At 38.2% G+C, this 14,482-nt stretch overlaps 2 protein-coding genes across 5 annotated transcripts; one reads left to right on the forward strand and one right to left on the reverse strand.

Annotated features, from left to right (window-relative positions):
* Positions 1 to 194: 194 nt before the first annotated feature.
* Positions 195 to 5,904, reverse strand: LOC112286653 (uncharacterized). The gene is made up of 16 exons (XM_024528749.3): positions 5,496 to 5,904; positions 4,598 to 5,358; positions 4,178 to 4,429; positions 3,967 to 4,000; positions 3,750 to 3,772; positions 3,442 to 3,522; positions 3,183 to 3,330; positions 2,744 to 2,812; positions 2,358 to 2,465; positions 2,024 to 2,243; positions 1,856 to 1,911; positions 1,407 to 1,505; positions 1,223 to 1,309; positions 1,001 to 1,078; positions 785 to 870; positions 195 to 641 (listed from the first exon to the last, which is right to left on the reverse strand). Exons 2-16 carry the CDS (start codon positions 5,260 to 5,262, stop codon positions 455 to 457), a joined length of 2,193 nt encoding a protein of 730 aa, XP_024384517.1. The 5' UTR covers positions 5,263 to 5,358; positions 5,496 to 5,904; the 3' UTR covers positions 195 to 454.
* A 1,982-nt stretch (positions 5,905 to 7,886) lies between these two features.
* LOC112287141 (ER lumen protein-retaining receptor) lies at positions 7,887 to 10,542 on the forward strand. Of its 4 annotated transcripts, none has more exons than XM_024529886.3 (7): positions 7,887 to 8,153; positions 8,338 to 8,458; positions 9,011 to 9,276; positions 9,473 to 9,588; positions 9,714 to 9,787; positions 9,959 to 10,022; positions 10,178 to 10,542. In XM_024529886.3, exons 1-7 carry the CDS (start codon positions 8,142 to 8,144, stop codon positions 10,212 to 10,214), a joined length of 690 nt encoding a protein of 229 aa, XP_024385654.1. In that variant the 5' UTR covers positions 7,887 to 8,141; the 3' UTR covers positions 10,215 to 10,542. The 4 variants fall into 4 exon arrangements, with proteins under 4 accessions (XP_024385654.1, XP_024385655.1, XP_024385656.1 ...); XM_024529887.3 differs by having other exon boundaries at positions 7,887 to 8,127; XM_024529888.3 differs by having other exon boundaries at positions 7,887 to 8,000.
* Positions 10,543 to 14,482: the final 3,940 nt, after the last annotated feature.

The following is a 14,482-nucleotide window of genomic DNA, read 5'->3' on the forward strand; positions in this document are numbered from 1 at the left end:
TTCTAGAGAGTTGCGGAAATATGTGATGTGTCTCTTCTCAAGGTTGATGAGGGTCCTCCTGAGAATGGAACAAAATATTTGTCCATGAAATTTACAATATTCTGAGCATTCAAGTCCCCTTATTGTCGTCACTAGGTGCCAAGCATCTTTGTGTATCCGTAAACATTCATCATTTTTACGCCCTACACAAAAAGTTATCACCCTGCATGAAATGGTGATGTGGAAATACTTCATTCTAAATGAGGATGTAAATGTCATCCATAAGTAGTCACCCTGCAGTATCTCTGCAGATTATATAGTCAATTTTAATACAAAATCTAACAACGATTGAACAACCTTCCAACTTTTTACACTAAAGAACGTACCATGCTCCATGGTTTAGAGTTTGTCAACTAGTTTCACAACACACACACCTAATTCCTCTACTTGGCAGATCACTCGGCTCTTTTGATCTCTAGTATGATCCTTTAGCCCAACTCTTTGAGAGAGGAAGCCAACGGTAGGGCATGGGAGAGGGATAAGATGCATGATCAGGGGCTTCTTTGACAACTAACATCTTCAAAGCTTCTTCAATGCATGTGTCTAATGAGTCTTTCCCATGTGGGTAGTCATGACACGCTTTATCAGGCTCTATGCCGCCCCTGCAACTCCAGAATCATACAAAAAATGACCGTTAGCAGAGCGATCGATAAAAATTTGGGGCAGGAGGAGAGATGGATAACTTCAATTGAAACGAAGCACAAGAGCGCAATTGCTAATAAAACATAGGATTAGGTTACAGTACCGTTTAGAAATATCATAGTGGTCTGGTGTGAGGTACTTCGCCACAGTGAGCTTTAAACCACTTCCATCGTCCATAGGGAAATAATACTGAGCAAACCGACACAAATCAGAGAACATGTTAGTAAGTGGATGGGTCTGCATGGCCAGTGTTTTCAGCAAAAATAATGGCACAGTAAATTAGGCGAGAAAGTAGGTTCAAATTTGTGGAATTTAGTACCTGAACAACGCCTTTCCCGAAGGTTCGTTCACCTACAGTCATAACACGATGGTTGTCATGAAGCGCTCCAGTCAAGACCTGCCCAGAAACAAACCACCAAGAGCTTTCCATCAGAAGCTTCCATTGGAGGCTAACAGGAACATATTTATCTGGAGGTATTTTCCAGATGTCCACAACGAACTATTTGTTCCTTTTTTTATCTACAAAAGAGTTAAAAGTTACCTCACTGGCACTAGCGCTGTCTCGATTTGTAATGACGGTCAAGGGGGCATGCGTGAGTGCTCCTGGGTGCTTCAGAAACACATCCTTCTGCACGACATGAATAACCACAATTTTTTTATTTGAATAGATGCATCGCAGCAACTGACAAGCAAATACAAGGATAGAAAGACGACAAGAAACTAACCGGCAAATTTCCCACAGTGTATACAAGATCTTCGATGTCAGCCTCGTTACTACGGACTGTTTCAGTTACGTTGCAGCCTTTGCAGTCGAGCCATAGAGCCTGCCACATTCATTCCAAGAGTTCTCTGATGTCCTGAGAGGAATACAAATTAATTACGAGACAGAAAAAAATCTACATACCTCACACAACTAGAGACAATGATAGCCTGGAATGTGTCAAGTGACAACATTGAGAAACAAAGGTATAATTCTATTTCAATGCAGCAAAACGGGGCACAGCATACGGACTAACATATGTTGCAAAAAGATGTGCGAAGAGGATAAACCGATGAGAAGTTTTGAACTTGAAGCAAGAACCAACACAAAAAAAAAAAAGCAGAGAAATTAGAACAAACTAGATTCAGGATTTAAATAATGAATATGTGTATGGCACACTTAAGTGGGACTCACTGCCATTGCAACTGCTTCCTCGAAGACACCTCCCGGGTTATTTCGGAGATCCAAGACTGCACACAGTACGAAATGAGTCAACTTGATTGTCAGAAGACTTACGAGTTGTACACGAGATGCAATGTCAATCTCACAGACGTGTGTAATGGTTGTTAGTGGTGAACTTACTGTAGCCATCTACCCCAAGTGCTTCTCCTTCTCGTATGGCAGAGGCCATTTTCTTGGTTCCTTCGTGAGTGAAGTAATGAAGACGCATATAAGCAACCAATCGACCGTTCCCCGCATCAAGCATACGACTCTGCAAGGGGGGTAAGGGCAAAGTCCGTCGCTCTATTAGTAATGTTCGCGGTTCCACCTTGGGATCCTCTCCAGCAATTGACAATTCAACCTGCAAGACAGAAACGCCCACCGGTGAGTAATGGATGAATACTTCCAGGTCAAAACCATATAAAATCTTATACGTACTTTCCGCTCTTGAATAAGGGAAGGAACAAAATCAAACCATTGAGCCGATAGGACCTCGCAAAAGAGCTACCGCTTCGTCTCGGCTCACTGACTCCATTCTCATGTTATCAACTGCCACAAGTTTCTCACCTCCTAGAATTCCAGCCTGCGTAGCCCACCCTTCAAAGCTAGGTTACTCATATTTCATTTCTATCCTGTGACCAACTGACTTCCTTGCTCATAAAATAAAAACATCAATAAACTAATACATGCATACGTACCTTTGGTATCTTACCTTCTAGAGAAATTATATGAGCGCGATACTCTTTAAAAGGAAAAATTTACATCAATCATAATGCTGGAAACTGTTATAAAAGCCGAAGTGCTAATATTCAGCACACCTCACCCCCACTATCATGTACTTAAAGAGAGGGAGTTTTTAACCTCTTCTGCAGGAGAGCCAGCAAATGGAGCCACAATGGTGAAGCTCCCGTCTAAAGACCGACCTCCTAGCTGTAACATACCCCCGAGGAACGTAATTCAAACGGTGAAAGTCTAAGACATTGAGAAAAATAGCCAGGGACATCCCAAAAATCAGCAAGTAGTGTAAATAGAGCTTCAATTCGAAAGCTCATAAATATAAGAAGCAAAGAAGGATAAAAGTTCGAAACCATAAACATAGTGAGCGATACACCTGTGATTCATTACTTGTGGCCAATTGTTTCCCAAGAGCCAGAGCACAAACTCGAAAGATGGATCCAGTATGAATTGTCTGATGTATCGAAAGCTGCTTTTATTCCTCGCAACAATTAGGGAAAAAAAGACATAACCATCTGCGACTGGAGCACGAAATTCTTACTCCAAGAGACCTAGCGGTTATTACCTCCATGCCAATCCCAGTGTATTGGTAGGATAAGTACTTGATTTCAGACTGCAAAGGGCGATGAATTGCTAGGCGATACTCATTCGGAACGAGAAAAGAGCTGTACTTATCACCAAGGTGTGACACCATTTCTTTAACTGCTGCATACCTAACATTTCCGCAGCAGCCCAGAGATTAGATCACCTTCACGAGGAGAAACGAACTTGAACGTCACATTAACCTCAATAATAATGAAAAAGAAGGACTAGATGATCAGTACGTTTCGGCTTTGGTTTCGAGAAGCCCCCCAGCCTTGGATAGTGTGCGGTATAACTCGCCTGCCCATTGTGATTGGGAAAAGCTGCAACCAAATATTCAGACGAAACTCAGGTTCAACAAAGGTAACCCATTTTTTGATGGCGAAAAGCTAGACATGAATTTATGTGCGCAGGGTTGAATGCATACACAAACCCTGGCTCCGTCCCGAAGGCAATATCAGGATAGATGTTGCTATCAGTTTTCCTGACGTTGAGAATCAGGTAGCACTATTCCAGATACAAGTAATCTGTATGCGGAATATGATAGTACCTGCCATAATGATCATAGTAGTCCTGCACAAAAAAATATCACTATCAAATTCACTAATTCCAGCAAGAAAGAATTATGGTTTCCGCGTGCGAGATGGTAAGTATCATAACATAAATTAACGATACTACTCACTCGATAGACAATCAGCTAGCAAGACATGCGCATCGGCAAACATTTAAAGCGAACTACGAAATTCGAGGTGTTTGAGAGGGCGTACATTTGAGACGGTCTGCCACACCTGCTCGAGAAGCCTGCGATCAAGAAAAATGTGCCAGTTCGTTCATATTAGGCTCTACCAAGAGAATGCACATAAAATCTGCAGTTCTAGAATAATACTTAGGGTTTCTACATCAGATATAGCACTTCAATTGTCTCACTGCAAATTGGTGTCCATGACAAATTGCATTACATAGGTGTGGAGCAATTACCTGCGGTTCCGGACACAGTCCACACAGAGTTTTTCCTTGTCTTCCATGCTCTCCACCAAACGTCCGTATTGCTCCAGTCGTCGCATGCCCATCCACGCGTCACGTGTGTACATATCCTTCTTCGATGTTTTATCCTCTCGAGCTGCAACTATCTGACCATAACTAGCCCCTGAGCTCTCGCCCGCCCACTCTCGAACTATGTCCGGGGTCAGAAACTGGAAGCTGGAGTGGTCCTTAAAGTTTCTCGGATACCTGTGAACAAAGAGTTCACATTAGTAATCGAAACACACGAGCATGAGATGTTTGACATCCAACTCACCGCGACTGAAATTTAGTGTTGCAGCCATGTTCTGCAGTAAGTAAGTTGACTTCATGAAAGATTTCGTCATCAGCAAGTTTCCTTTCGAAGAATCAACTTGCCTCAACAAAAGGCTCAAAGGTGCTGCACGGCCTCTCGCGGGGCAGCCCAAGAAAACTGAACTTGATTCCATCGTTTGAGCCTCAGAGTCTCGATCGAGTGTCACATCATTACTTTCTAGATTCATATCGACAAATTCGTGAGTCGACAACGCCAAAGCTGGTTCATGAACAAGAGAAAATAACATACTAAGTCCTCCCATGAGTCCCACGAAGGTGAAAATAGCATAGCGAAGTAGACCATGTCCTCCACATTCCTGACTCTCTTCATCCTGTGCGACTCCGTGCCCACGTGGGAGGCTGAATATAGATCTGAGATTTAATGCTAAACAGTGTATCAAAGGCTCATCACAATCTCTACTGCATTGTTTCGATATTGCATAAGAACGCATAACATGAGGGGCGAATTTGATCATGGACGTGTCTCCAAACCAAACGTAGTTCAGGAGGGAATTTCTTCTGAGTGAGATCACCATTCTCTTTGCCATATGCCTCCCCTGCAAGTAATTTCCTCTGGTGAAAAACGATACGCTCTGTGTCCATTGCCGTGGCGCCCTTAAACAGTCTAAAGAAAAAGAAGCGGAGGCCTCAGAAAAAACTGGCCTCGCACGTTCAGCCAGCAAGCTCTGGATAATCGCCATAGAGCCAAACGTGGAGGTTGATTTCATGAGAGGCAGATCATAGAATTCTGAGACATTGCAGACTACACAGAAATCGCTTCTCAGAGTTTATTGCGCGCATGAGCATAGCTAGCTCGCGCATGCCTGCACATACAATTGCGGCAAATGAACAAGTCCAAAAGCCAATGTGAGAACGAGTATGTTATATGGGACAATCCAGCCAGAACCTAAATTCTCAAAAGCAGCAACAAAAACATGAACGACCAAAATCTGCGAATCACCTTTTCGCATACGGCTCCCGACTTCAACTCGTCCAGCACAAAATGTCAAATACATCCTTCTACAGATTGTCACACCCAACATAGAGGGCAACAACAACTGCCACACACTCAGAAGTCCTCCATCTTGCAAGAATTCAACACGTTCACGGAGCCTTCAAAAACAAGAAATCGGACAGAGAATCAGATCAATCACGCAATCCCTCAAGTTCTGGAGTCTTGGGAAAGTCATTGCTACACCATCGAAGAAAACCTCTCTCCAATCGAATAGAAGGTTTGAAGCTGGCGTCACTCTGTAGAATTCCCGCAACAACGTGCCAGATTGCAGATAAAACTTTTTTCCTTGCACGGGGTCCATTTTCTATGCCATGCAGCAAGCGGAGTGTGGGCTCCATGCTTCCTCTCACCATAAGCTTCCAAAAGCAAAGTATCTGGTGAATCTGTGTGGATGTGTTGGAACGACCCCAAAACCGCACACTCCAGTTCCGTGGCCATGGTCGGGAGCTCCTATGCCCGCCATCTCTGCCTCTTAAAATTCTTCGTGTTTTTTGCGAGAGTCCCTGAGTGTAATTCATAGGTCACGCAGCTTCTGAATCTGAACCGCGAACTTAAAATATAGTTCCTCTTTGCCGCGTTGATTTCGCCGTCGATTCTACCTTTCCCCCGAATCTAGATGTTCCACACGGTTAGCTTGAGAAGTTGAGGTTTCTTTTGATACAGATTCCTGGAATCGGTACCGAGAAGTTTGAGACAAAGGAGTGCGACTACTTGCAAGCACCTCGGAAGCCTTTCATCGCTTTGCTTCGCATCCAGGTGTGTGAGTACGACTACCAACGCCTCTTGCAGATCTCGCAACCAGAGTACCCGATGCCGTTCGATGACAGTGTGAGTTATGCTCACTAGGTACCTTTCCAACGCTTCTTACCGCCCAAACTTGTGAAGCAAAATTTGCTGTATAAACAGCAAACATAGTCCATGTCGAGGTTTAAGCTTCTCAGTGCTTCAATTTTGGAGACGTTGTGAGGGTGAGTTATGCTCGCGGCGTGGGTGAGCTGCGGCTTTCTGTTGCGGAGGCAACGAAAGGGGCAGAAGCTCACAGCGTCATAAGGTTACCAAAATTCACAAGCTCACAATGCAGTGGACGGTGTATTGTAAGCTTATGAGCTGTAAATAACCTTGAATTAAGGAGTAAACTAAATCGATCTTATTTAATGTGTTTACCGACATACTTACTTAAGATGTCTGATATGCTCTCATGCACAAACACACACTTAATCTACCTCATTTCTGCTCATGTTTTTTTATTTATTTATTTATTTATTTTTCTTGTTTCCTTCCCCTAATAAATTATCCTGTTTATTTGAACGAAAGGTCACATGTATATAAAAAGTGTTTAGTTTTTGCTAATTCCTATTTTTGTGAGAGGAATAATCATCCTCCAAATAATGAAATTGTGAACACAAAGTGTAAGATGCCTAGGGATTGAACATCTCTTAGTGGAATAATTATAATTTGGTGGTTTTAAAATTTGAGGAATAAAAAAATTGTCAGTTTTAATTAATTTTTTATTAAGATAGGAATATCAAAAAAATATAAAAAAGAGATTAAAATTTTAAGATTATTTTTTTGTCAAAACGTTCGTCATACTTGGAAAAAAGAAAACATTTCGACCAACAAACTAGATTTTCTTATAGCATTTGAATAGCTTAAAATAAAGTTATCATTGCTATTTCTAACGATGTTTTTGTGTTTGTTGATACGGAATTTGAGGTGCACAAGATGCAAATAAAAAAATAAAAAAAAATCACTAAAAATGTACCCATGCAAAGGAGGTGTCTGATAGCACACAAATATGATACTTTGAAGAAGTGTTAAAGAATTTGGTGCACTAAAAAAACACAGAAATACTTACTTTTCGTTGAAGACATGGTAGAACTATTCAGGCATTTATAAGACCAGAATGTCAACCAATAATTTGTTGTATTTTTATTTTTACCAAGAATAAATACAAAAAAGAGGGGAAAAAAAATATATGTGTTGGTATTTATGGTTGTAAAACTTATCTACAAAGTGGAAAAATAGCAAAATACTTTTGATTGCAATAATTGGGTGGGAAAAAAAAAAAAAAAAAAAAAAAAAAGGGCATTAGAATTAGAATACAGTATAATTCTAATGGCTAATGTATCAAGGTAGTAGAATCCAACTAAAAATGTTGAAAACAGGTCATGTTATATAATGTCCACACTAATTACACGAGGATATTGAAGAATATCTCTATATTCATACCCAGACATAAAACGGGTATAAGAGGGTATCGAGCAGGTCGGGTATGTGGGAGTCCGGGAGAGTAACAAGACGTGGGAGATGATGAAATTTTCGGTACTCAGACTGCGTCGTGACGCCGAGGCTTGAGCGCTGAATCGGAGCCCCGAATCGCGTCTGCACTCAGAAGCGGGAGAACGTCGAAGCGGGAGAGAGCGTCGATTGATCCTTTTTTCAATTGGTATTGTGCGTGGGAATGAATCACTTGCATTCAGTATTGCCAGTCATTTGAGGTGTTAGGGTTGAGAGGCATTGACCTGTGGTGGTTGCTACTGGTGAGGGCTTTGGATTTGGATCTTGACGAGCCTCACAGGTGAGACGTGAAGAATGACTCTAGCGGTATGTTGTATTTTACAGGGTGTTAGCGATAGCAATGACGTTTTATCACTTCCCCTGCTGTTGAGGACGCTTGATTGAAGGAGTTTTGAGATTTTGGGAGGGTTTCCTTGTGGTGTTAGGATTTAGTGATGGTAGAGATGGTGTGACACGTTCAATTTGAAGATTAAACTATCTTGTGTTGCAGTTTAGTGGCTGGGTATACGAAGCTGCCAGGATGAATATCTTCAGGCTTACGGGGGATTTGACGCACTTGATGAGTATAATCGTGTTGCTGTTGAAGATCCACACCATCAAATCATGCGCGGGTACCCCCATTCTCGATGTCTTCGCGCTTGTATTTTCTTACACATGTTTAGTAATCGCTACTGTTGCTCTCCCCATCGTTTTTTCTTGTTGAACTTGAATCAATTTTAAAGATATTATGCAGTCAACTTTCGAGAGGTTGGTGTTTCCGTATCCCACTAATGCAAAGCAAAACATGCATGACTGAGTATGTTGGGTGGTTATAGTGAGCTGATAAGAGGGTTTTGTTTGTGTGCTTACTTAACTACACCAACAGATCTTTATCCACTTTGTTAATGCTATGACAACTGGATTCACTTGCATCACATTTTGTTGCGTTGTATTATGTTCGGCGCAGTCATTCTTTCATTTTTATGTTGTATGTGCTGTTGTCTAGCTTTCTGTCGTTTGCCCATTTTTAACTGTAACCCTGGGAACTCTTCAACTCGGAGTATGACGAGAAAGGTCCGTGACATGCACTGTTACTGCAGCTGGGAAGTAGTATTGGTATGCGTAGGATGTTTTTGGTTTTAGGAGGAATTCTAAATAGGCTGCCCTTGTTTGTATTCACTCAGGGATCTCGTTAAAGACGCAGGAGCTGTATGCCCTTGTATTTGCCACGCGGTACTTGGATATTTTTACCACTTACATATCTCTGTACAATACTGTGATGAAGCTGATATTCCTGGGCACCTCTTTCTCCATTGTGTGGTACATGAGACGCCACAAGACAGTGCGACTGTCGTATGATAAGAACAACGACACTTTCCGTCATTATTTTCTGGTTCTGCCGTGTTTTCTACTGGCTTTGGTTCTCAACAACAGGTTCACCGTTCGGGAGGTAAGTATAAGCATCTCAGACTTATGTGTATGTTACTTGAGGTGGGAACCGAAGAAAATTATTTTATCGTAGAATATGACGAATGCTTAAAATTTATGACTTATTTTAAATGCTGGCTGATATACTTTGCGTGAAAGAGTTTAATTTCCTCTATTGTTACAAGTTGCATATTTTCATCCATGTTCAAACGGAACAGGTTTTATGGACTTTCTCTCTGTATTTGGAAGCGGTTGCTATCATTCCCCAATTGGTACTGTTACAAAGGTCAAAGAATGTCGACAACTTGACAGGCAACTATGTGTTCTTCCTCGGGTGCGCTATTATTGCAAATTAAAAATGTTGCCTTTTACATTTCGTTAGCAGTGAATCACAATTATTTCATGTGATGCTTGTTGAAGTCTGACACTTTGTTACTATGCTCATTCTTTTCTTGGCAGAGCTTATCGAGGATTTTACCTCATCAATTGGATCTATCGGTATTTTACGGAAAATCACTACCGTCGATGGATAAGTACGTAAACTCATGTACTCTTTGTTCATCGCTTGCAATACTGGGTGCATATGGGATGTTTTTGTTGTGGTGATGCTTTCATTTTGCATCCGTTGGTTAAATGTACATGTATGGATAAGATTCATGTATGTGTTCTTCACACTACCTAATCGCATGCTTTGTTGCTTGTAGCCTGGATGGCAGGAATCGTTCAGACGGCCTTGTACGTCGATTTCTTTTATTACTACTTTAAGAGGTATTGACTTGCAACCATCGCATTCCTCGCAAAGGAGTTTGTTGAAATGTTTGGTTGCAAAGTCATGCGTGTTAATGATATAGGGTCACTTCTTTGGATTCTTGTGTCAAATTCTTACATTTTGGGTTTCTGATTGTGTGAATGCGGTGTTGCAGCTGGAAGAACAACGAGAAGCTGAAGCTACCAGCTTAGATTTACGCCGAAACGTAGGGTTTCTCCGGAGCACTAGTGGAAGGTGCATCAATTTAGTGTTTGAGCAGTACTTGAGAAGAACCTTTGTCGATGAACATTTTTGTCCCGACGACACTTTTCTGGTACGGCACGAGCATACTAAGTATGTGTCAACTGCAAGAAGCCTGAGAGTTAGTTTGATTCATTCGGGTCATTCATGATGTGACCTTGCTGACCCTTGTTAGTTGCAGCCGCCAATTTGCTGAGCTTGTCACGGACTGTTAGAGTATGGGTGTTTCTTTTTTTATCATTTAATATACCAGGAAAGATCTTGCACCTCTTTCAGAAACGTGTTTACCTCTATGAACTAGATGCAGCTTATCCTGATTGCTATTCAACGTGTTTGCTGACTCAAGCAAGCAGGCTGGATATATAGCACATACGGCGTTAACGTTAAATAGAGTATTCAGAAAACCGAGGTGGTCCGACTTTGGCATAGAAATGCAATGCATTGATATGTCCTGAACATGGGGTTTGCAAGCTCTGCTTTGAGGTCGTCAACAGTATATCCATTCCATGTTGATAACTACGTCGACCAGGCACTCCGTACCAAATTCTAGCCGAGATACCCAAGTAGGGAAAGGATCAGTACATTCTATTTGGGAGTGAAGTTTTTTCGAGTGTCCTAATCTTTGTAGTGGTTGAAATGCCTCCCTGCTTGCTACTGGAAATGTGACCATGTGAGAAGGAATGACCGCTGAAGAACTTGCTCGCGACTTCAAAATGAGAAAGCTTTAGAGTAAGTTTTGTAACTGCAGCTATTGTCTTCCGATAGACCGATTTCAGAATTGTCAAACTAACGACAAATTCTAATTCTGCAGAATAATTAGATGTGCGACTCCAGATAGAGGAGGTCTTTATCCATCAAGCCTCACACGTCACTAATTGCTGAACAGTCATGATTTTAAGAACAACACAATTGCTGGGGAGTGGGAATCACACGAATCCGATAACCATTCTGCCGGTGCATTGCACTTCGTAAGATCGTCTTGTGTGCCTACCTGTTCAAAATTAGTCCTTTGTAGCACGAAGTCTGGTATCCAGGAAAGGGAAATCCTGTGTGAACTTCAGCAAACCAGAATAGATGACTGAAACCTTGAAGTTCTAGCATCCAAGTCAATCTCTGAAGTACCAGAGATATGAGAACGTTCTCCGTTGGAAATCTTGAAGCCTTGAAGTTTTAACACCTCATCTTCGCACAGGTAAATTGCAATCCAGTACTGCGGTAGCTGACTTTGTTGCATTGAAAAAGCAGATCCGTGCACTGCAAAATTGTCATCTGTGAAACTGTTCGGCAGGGTGAGGTTGTGATCAGCACTTTTTGGAGCAGACCCATTGTGTGTCCAAGGTGGAGTGACAATGGGAGGCGAGAAGCTCACAGGAAGCACACTTCGGCAAATGGTTGGAAAAACCAGTTGGCAGGTTAACTGAAGAGATGAACTAGACATGATGAAAGTGTTGGGAAAACCAAGTCAAGTCAAGTCAAGTCAGGCATCCACACTCCAAGTAACTCACTTGGTTATTGTAGTGGTTATTTGGGTTTATTGGTGAAAACAAATCCATGAAAGATTGAAGTTGATTATAAGATAGTTTATTTTCAACTAGTTTGTAATTTCTAATTAGTTAAAAAAATAAAACTTACAAAATATAATAGAATATTATAAAAAATTGGAAGAATTTATAGTAGTTGAGAAAGTAGTTAAAAAGCTTCTCTCTTAGTGTGCAAAATTGAAAGGTATTGTGGAAGTTTTGTTATATATATATATATATGTGAATTTTAAAGTTTAGATATGTATGTGTATTGTACAATTATAGCAAGTATGTATGCATCTTGGGTGTCAATTTGGGATGTCTAGATGTCATATATGCATTAACAAGTATAGAAGTGTGCCTAAGTGTAAGGTTTTGAATGGTAATGAAGAAGTTCAAGAAACACTAGAAATGACAAATCAGTGTGCTAAGTCACAAAAACAATTTTGATTAATAGAAAATCAAAGTATATGACACTTTGATGTAATGAAGAACTAGAACCATCATAAATAGATTTAAAAAGGTAGCTAAATACAAGCTAAAATAAAGAATTGAAGTCAAAGAAGGAAAAAAATATAAAGGAATAATAATATTAAGAATACAAAAAAATAAATGAACAAGAATGGAAGTATAATATAATAATGGGAGATAGCATGAAGAAACAAACAACTCTAGATTCAATAAAAAAAACATCCTAGTTCAACAATAGAAAAACTAATTAATAAATAACAAACAGTGCTTAAAACAAGCAAATATTTTATAAAAAAACCAACAAATGAAGAGAAAAAATATAATCATATCTAAGACTAGCATAGATAATTCAATGAAAAATAAATAGATTTTATACATTAGACTTATTTTGTGTGGCTAATTAATTTTGTGGATTAATAAAATATAAATAGGAACTAAGGATAAAATAAATAAATAAATCAATCAAACAACAAGATGCATGATACAAAAAAAAAAAAAAACATAAAAAACATAAAAACATAAAAAACATAAAAAACATAAAATTATGTAAAATAAATATATGGAGCTACAAGATATTTAGCCAAAATAATAATAATAATAATAATAACAAATGTGATTTTATTCTTTTTATTATTAAAAGTGGTTTTATAATCCAATTTTATTATATATACTTCTTTTTGAAAATACATAAGTTAAAAGTATTAATTTAGAATTATTTTTAAAAATTATTTTTTAAAATGAATACTTTTTATAGAAAATCTATCCTATCTCTCTTCTTTCAATTAATAAGATGCATCAAATGATGGATTAGAAAGAATACAAGGCTTTATTGAGCATAGAGAAGTATGTTTGCAAAATTACAAATTTTGGTACAATTATATTAAAAATATGTAATTAATTGAAAGATGTAGATTGCAATGTGGTGATAGAAGAGAATAAATTGTGTATAGTTGTATCAGACAAGATCTAACTAGTGCTATGTATATTATGTTAAGAACATGAATCACAAAAAAACTCTAAAGAAGTATAACACTCTTGTGTCATTCAAATATAGAAAGTAGATAAATCAAAACTAAGTAGACAAGTTTTGACACATTTGTTGATTTTGACATGGCTATTGTAAATATTCATTAATATCATATTTTCACCAATGTACAAGATATTCTAATTTATTTTGGTGCAATCTTGAATCCAAGACTTCTTTTCCTTCAATCTTTTGGTTGTTATCTATTTCAACAAGAAGTGGTAGTCATTGCTTTCTTTTCAATATATTAATTGCTATATAAGGCTCAATAAGAAAAACATAGAATACATAATGAATCTTTATTGATAGTAGTAATTGCAATCAATATGCCACTAGATTAATTTATTTTTAGATAAAAATATTAAAAGTCTTTTATAATCAATCTTATCATAAGATTAATTAATCTTGATATCATAACAAAGTAACCATATCTTATCACCAACTTTGATTAAAATTTGTTCTTTTCTAAAAATAGCTTTATCAGTTTTTTTTTTTTTTTTTTTTTTCTTAAGTTCTTTAAATTAAATATATATATATATATATATATATATATTATAAATCTCTTTTATTCTACTTACCAAATCCTTTGTTATTGGATTTTTAAAATAAAAAAATTAAAGTATCAAATTTTAAATAGTGACCATAATTGACAATTGATTTTCTAGATTATATTCTTACTAAATTTAGAGGCCATGTATAAGTGTTGATAGATTAGAAAAGAAAATGCCTTGAATATTTTAAAGAATTGTACACTAAAGCTTTAACTGATCACTTCACAACATCTGGAGACTATTTAGAGATCAATAAATTAGAAAAGAGCGTGGTTTAGACAATCAAGCATGGATTTCATAACTACAGATTGTTAACAAAAATACTACAGAAATTGAACTTTAAAGTTATTTTAAATAGCTATATGTTATTGCTTTAATTAACAAATACTTATATATTTTTTTAGTCATTATCAGCTATTATATGGCAAAGAACCTATGTTACTATCAGTAGTAAGAAAGAAATAGAACTTAATTATTAATTTGGATGATCTAAGAATTTGAGCTTAAGTATTATATAATGAATCTAAGTGTAATATAGACATATCGTAAGATACATTCAAATTAAAAGCAAGGCTTATAAATTTCAAATTTGAAAGTTTAAGATTAAAAATTATATATATTTACAATATACAACATCAACAACTTTGGATGAA

Source organism: Physcomitrium patens, chromosome 9, assembly GCF_059467195.1.
Source record: "Physcomitrium patens ecotype Gransden chromosome 9, ASM5946719v1, whole genome shotgun sequence".
NCBI classification, from domain to species: Eukaryota; Viridiplantae; Streptophyta; class Bryopsida; order Funariales; family Funariaceae; genus Physcomitrium; species Physcomitrium patens.

What these genes read in the sequence shown, in the direction of transcription:
- LOC112287141 (XM_024529886.3), top strand. An exon ending in TCACTACCGTCGATGGATAA is followed by an intron (nt 9,788 to 9,958) that starts GTACGTAAACTC and finishes TGTTGCTTGTAG; the next exon opens with CCTGGATGGCAGGAATCGTT. An exon ending in TTTTATTACTACTTTAAGAG is followed by an intron (nt 10,023 to 10,177) that starts GTATTGACTTGC and finishes GCGGTGTTGCAG; the next exon opens with CTGGAAGAACAACGAGAAGC.
- LOC112286653 (XM_024528749.3), bottom strand. Translation starts at nt 5,262, where the DNA reads ATGAAATCAACCTCCACGTTTGGCTCTATGGCGATTATCCAGAGCTTG. An exon ending in ACACTGGGATTGGCATGGAG is followed by an intron (nt 2,813 to 3,182) that starts GTAATAACCGCT and finishes GGTATGTTACAG; the next exon opens with CTAGGAGGTCGGTCTTTAGA. An exon ending in CTGGCTCTCCTGCAGAAGAG is followed by an intron (nt 2,466 to 2,743) that starts GTTAAAAACTCC and finishes TGGGCTACGCAG; the next exon opens with GCTGGAATTCTAGGAGGTGA.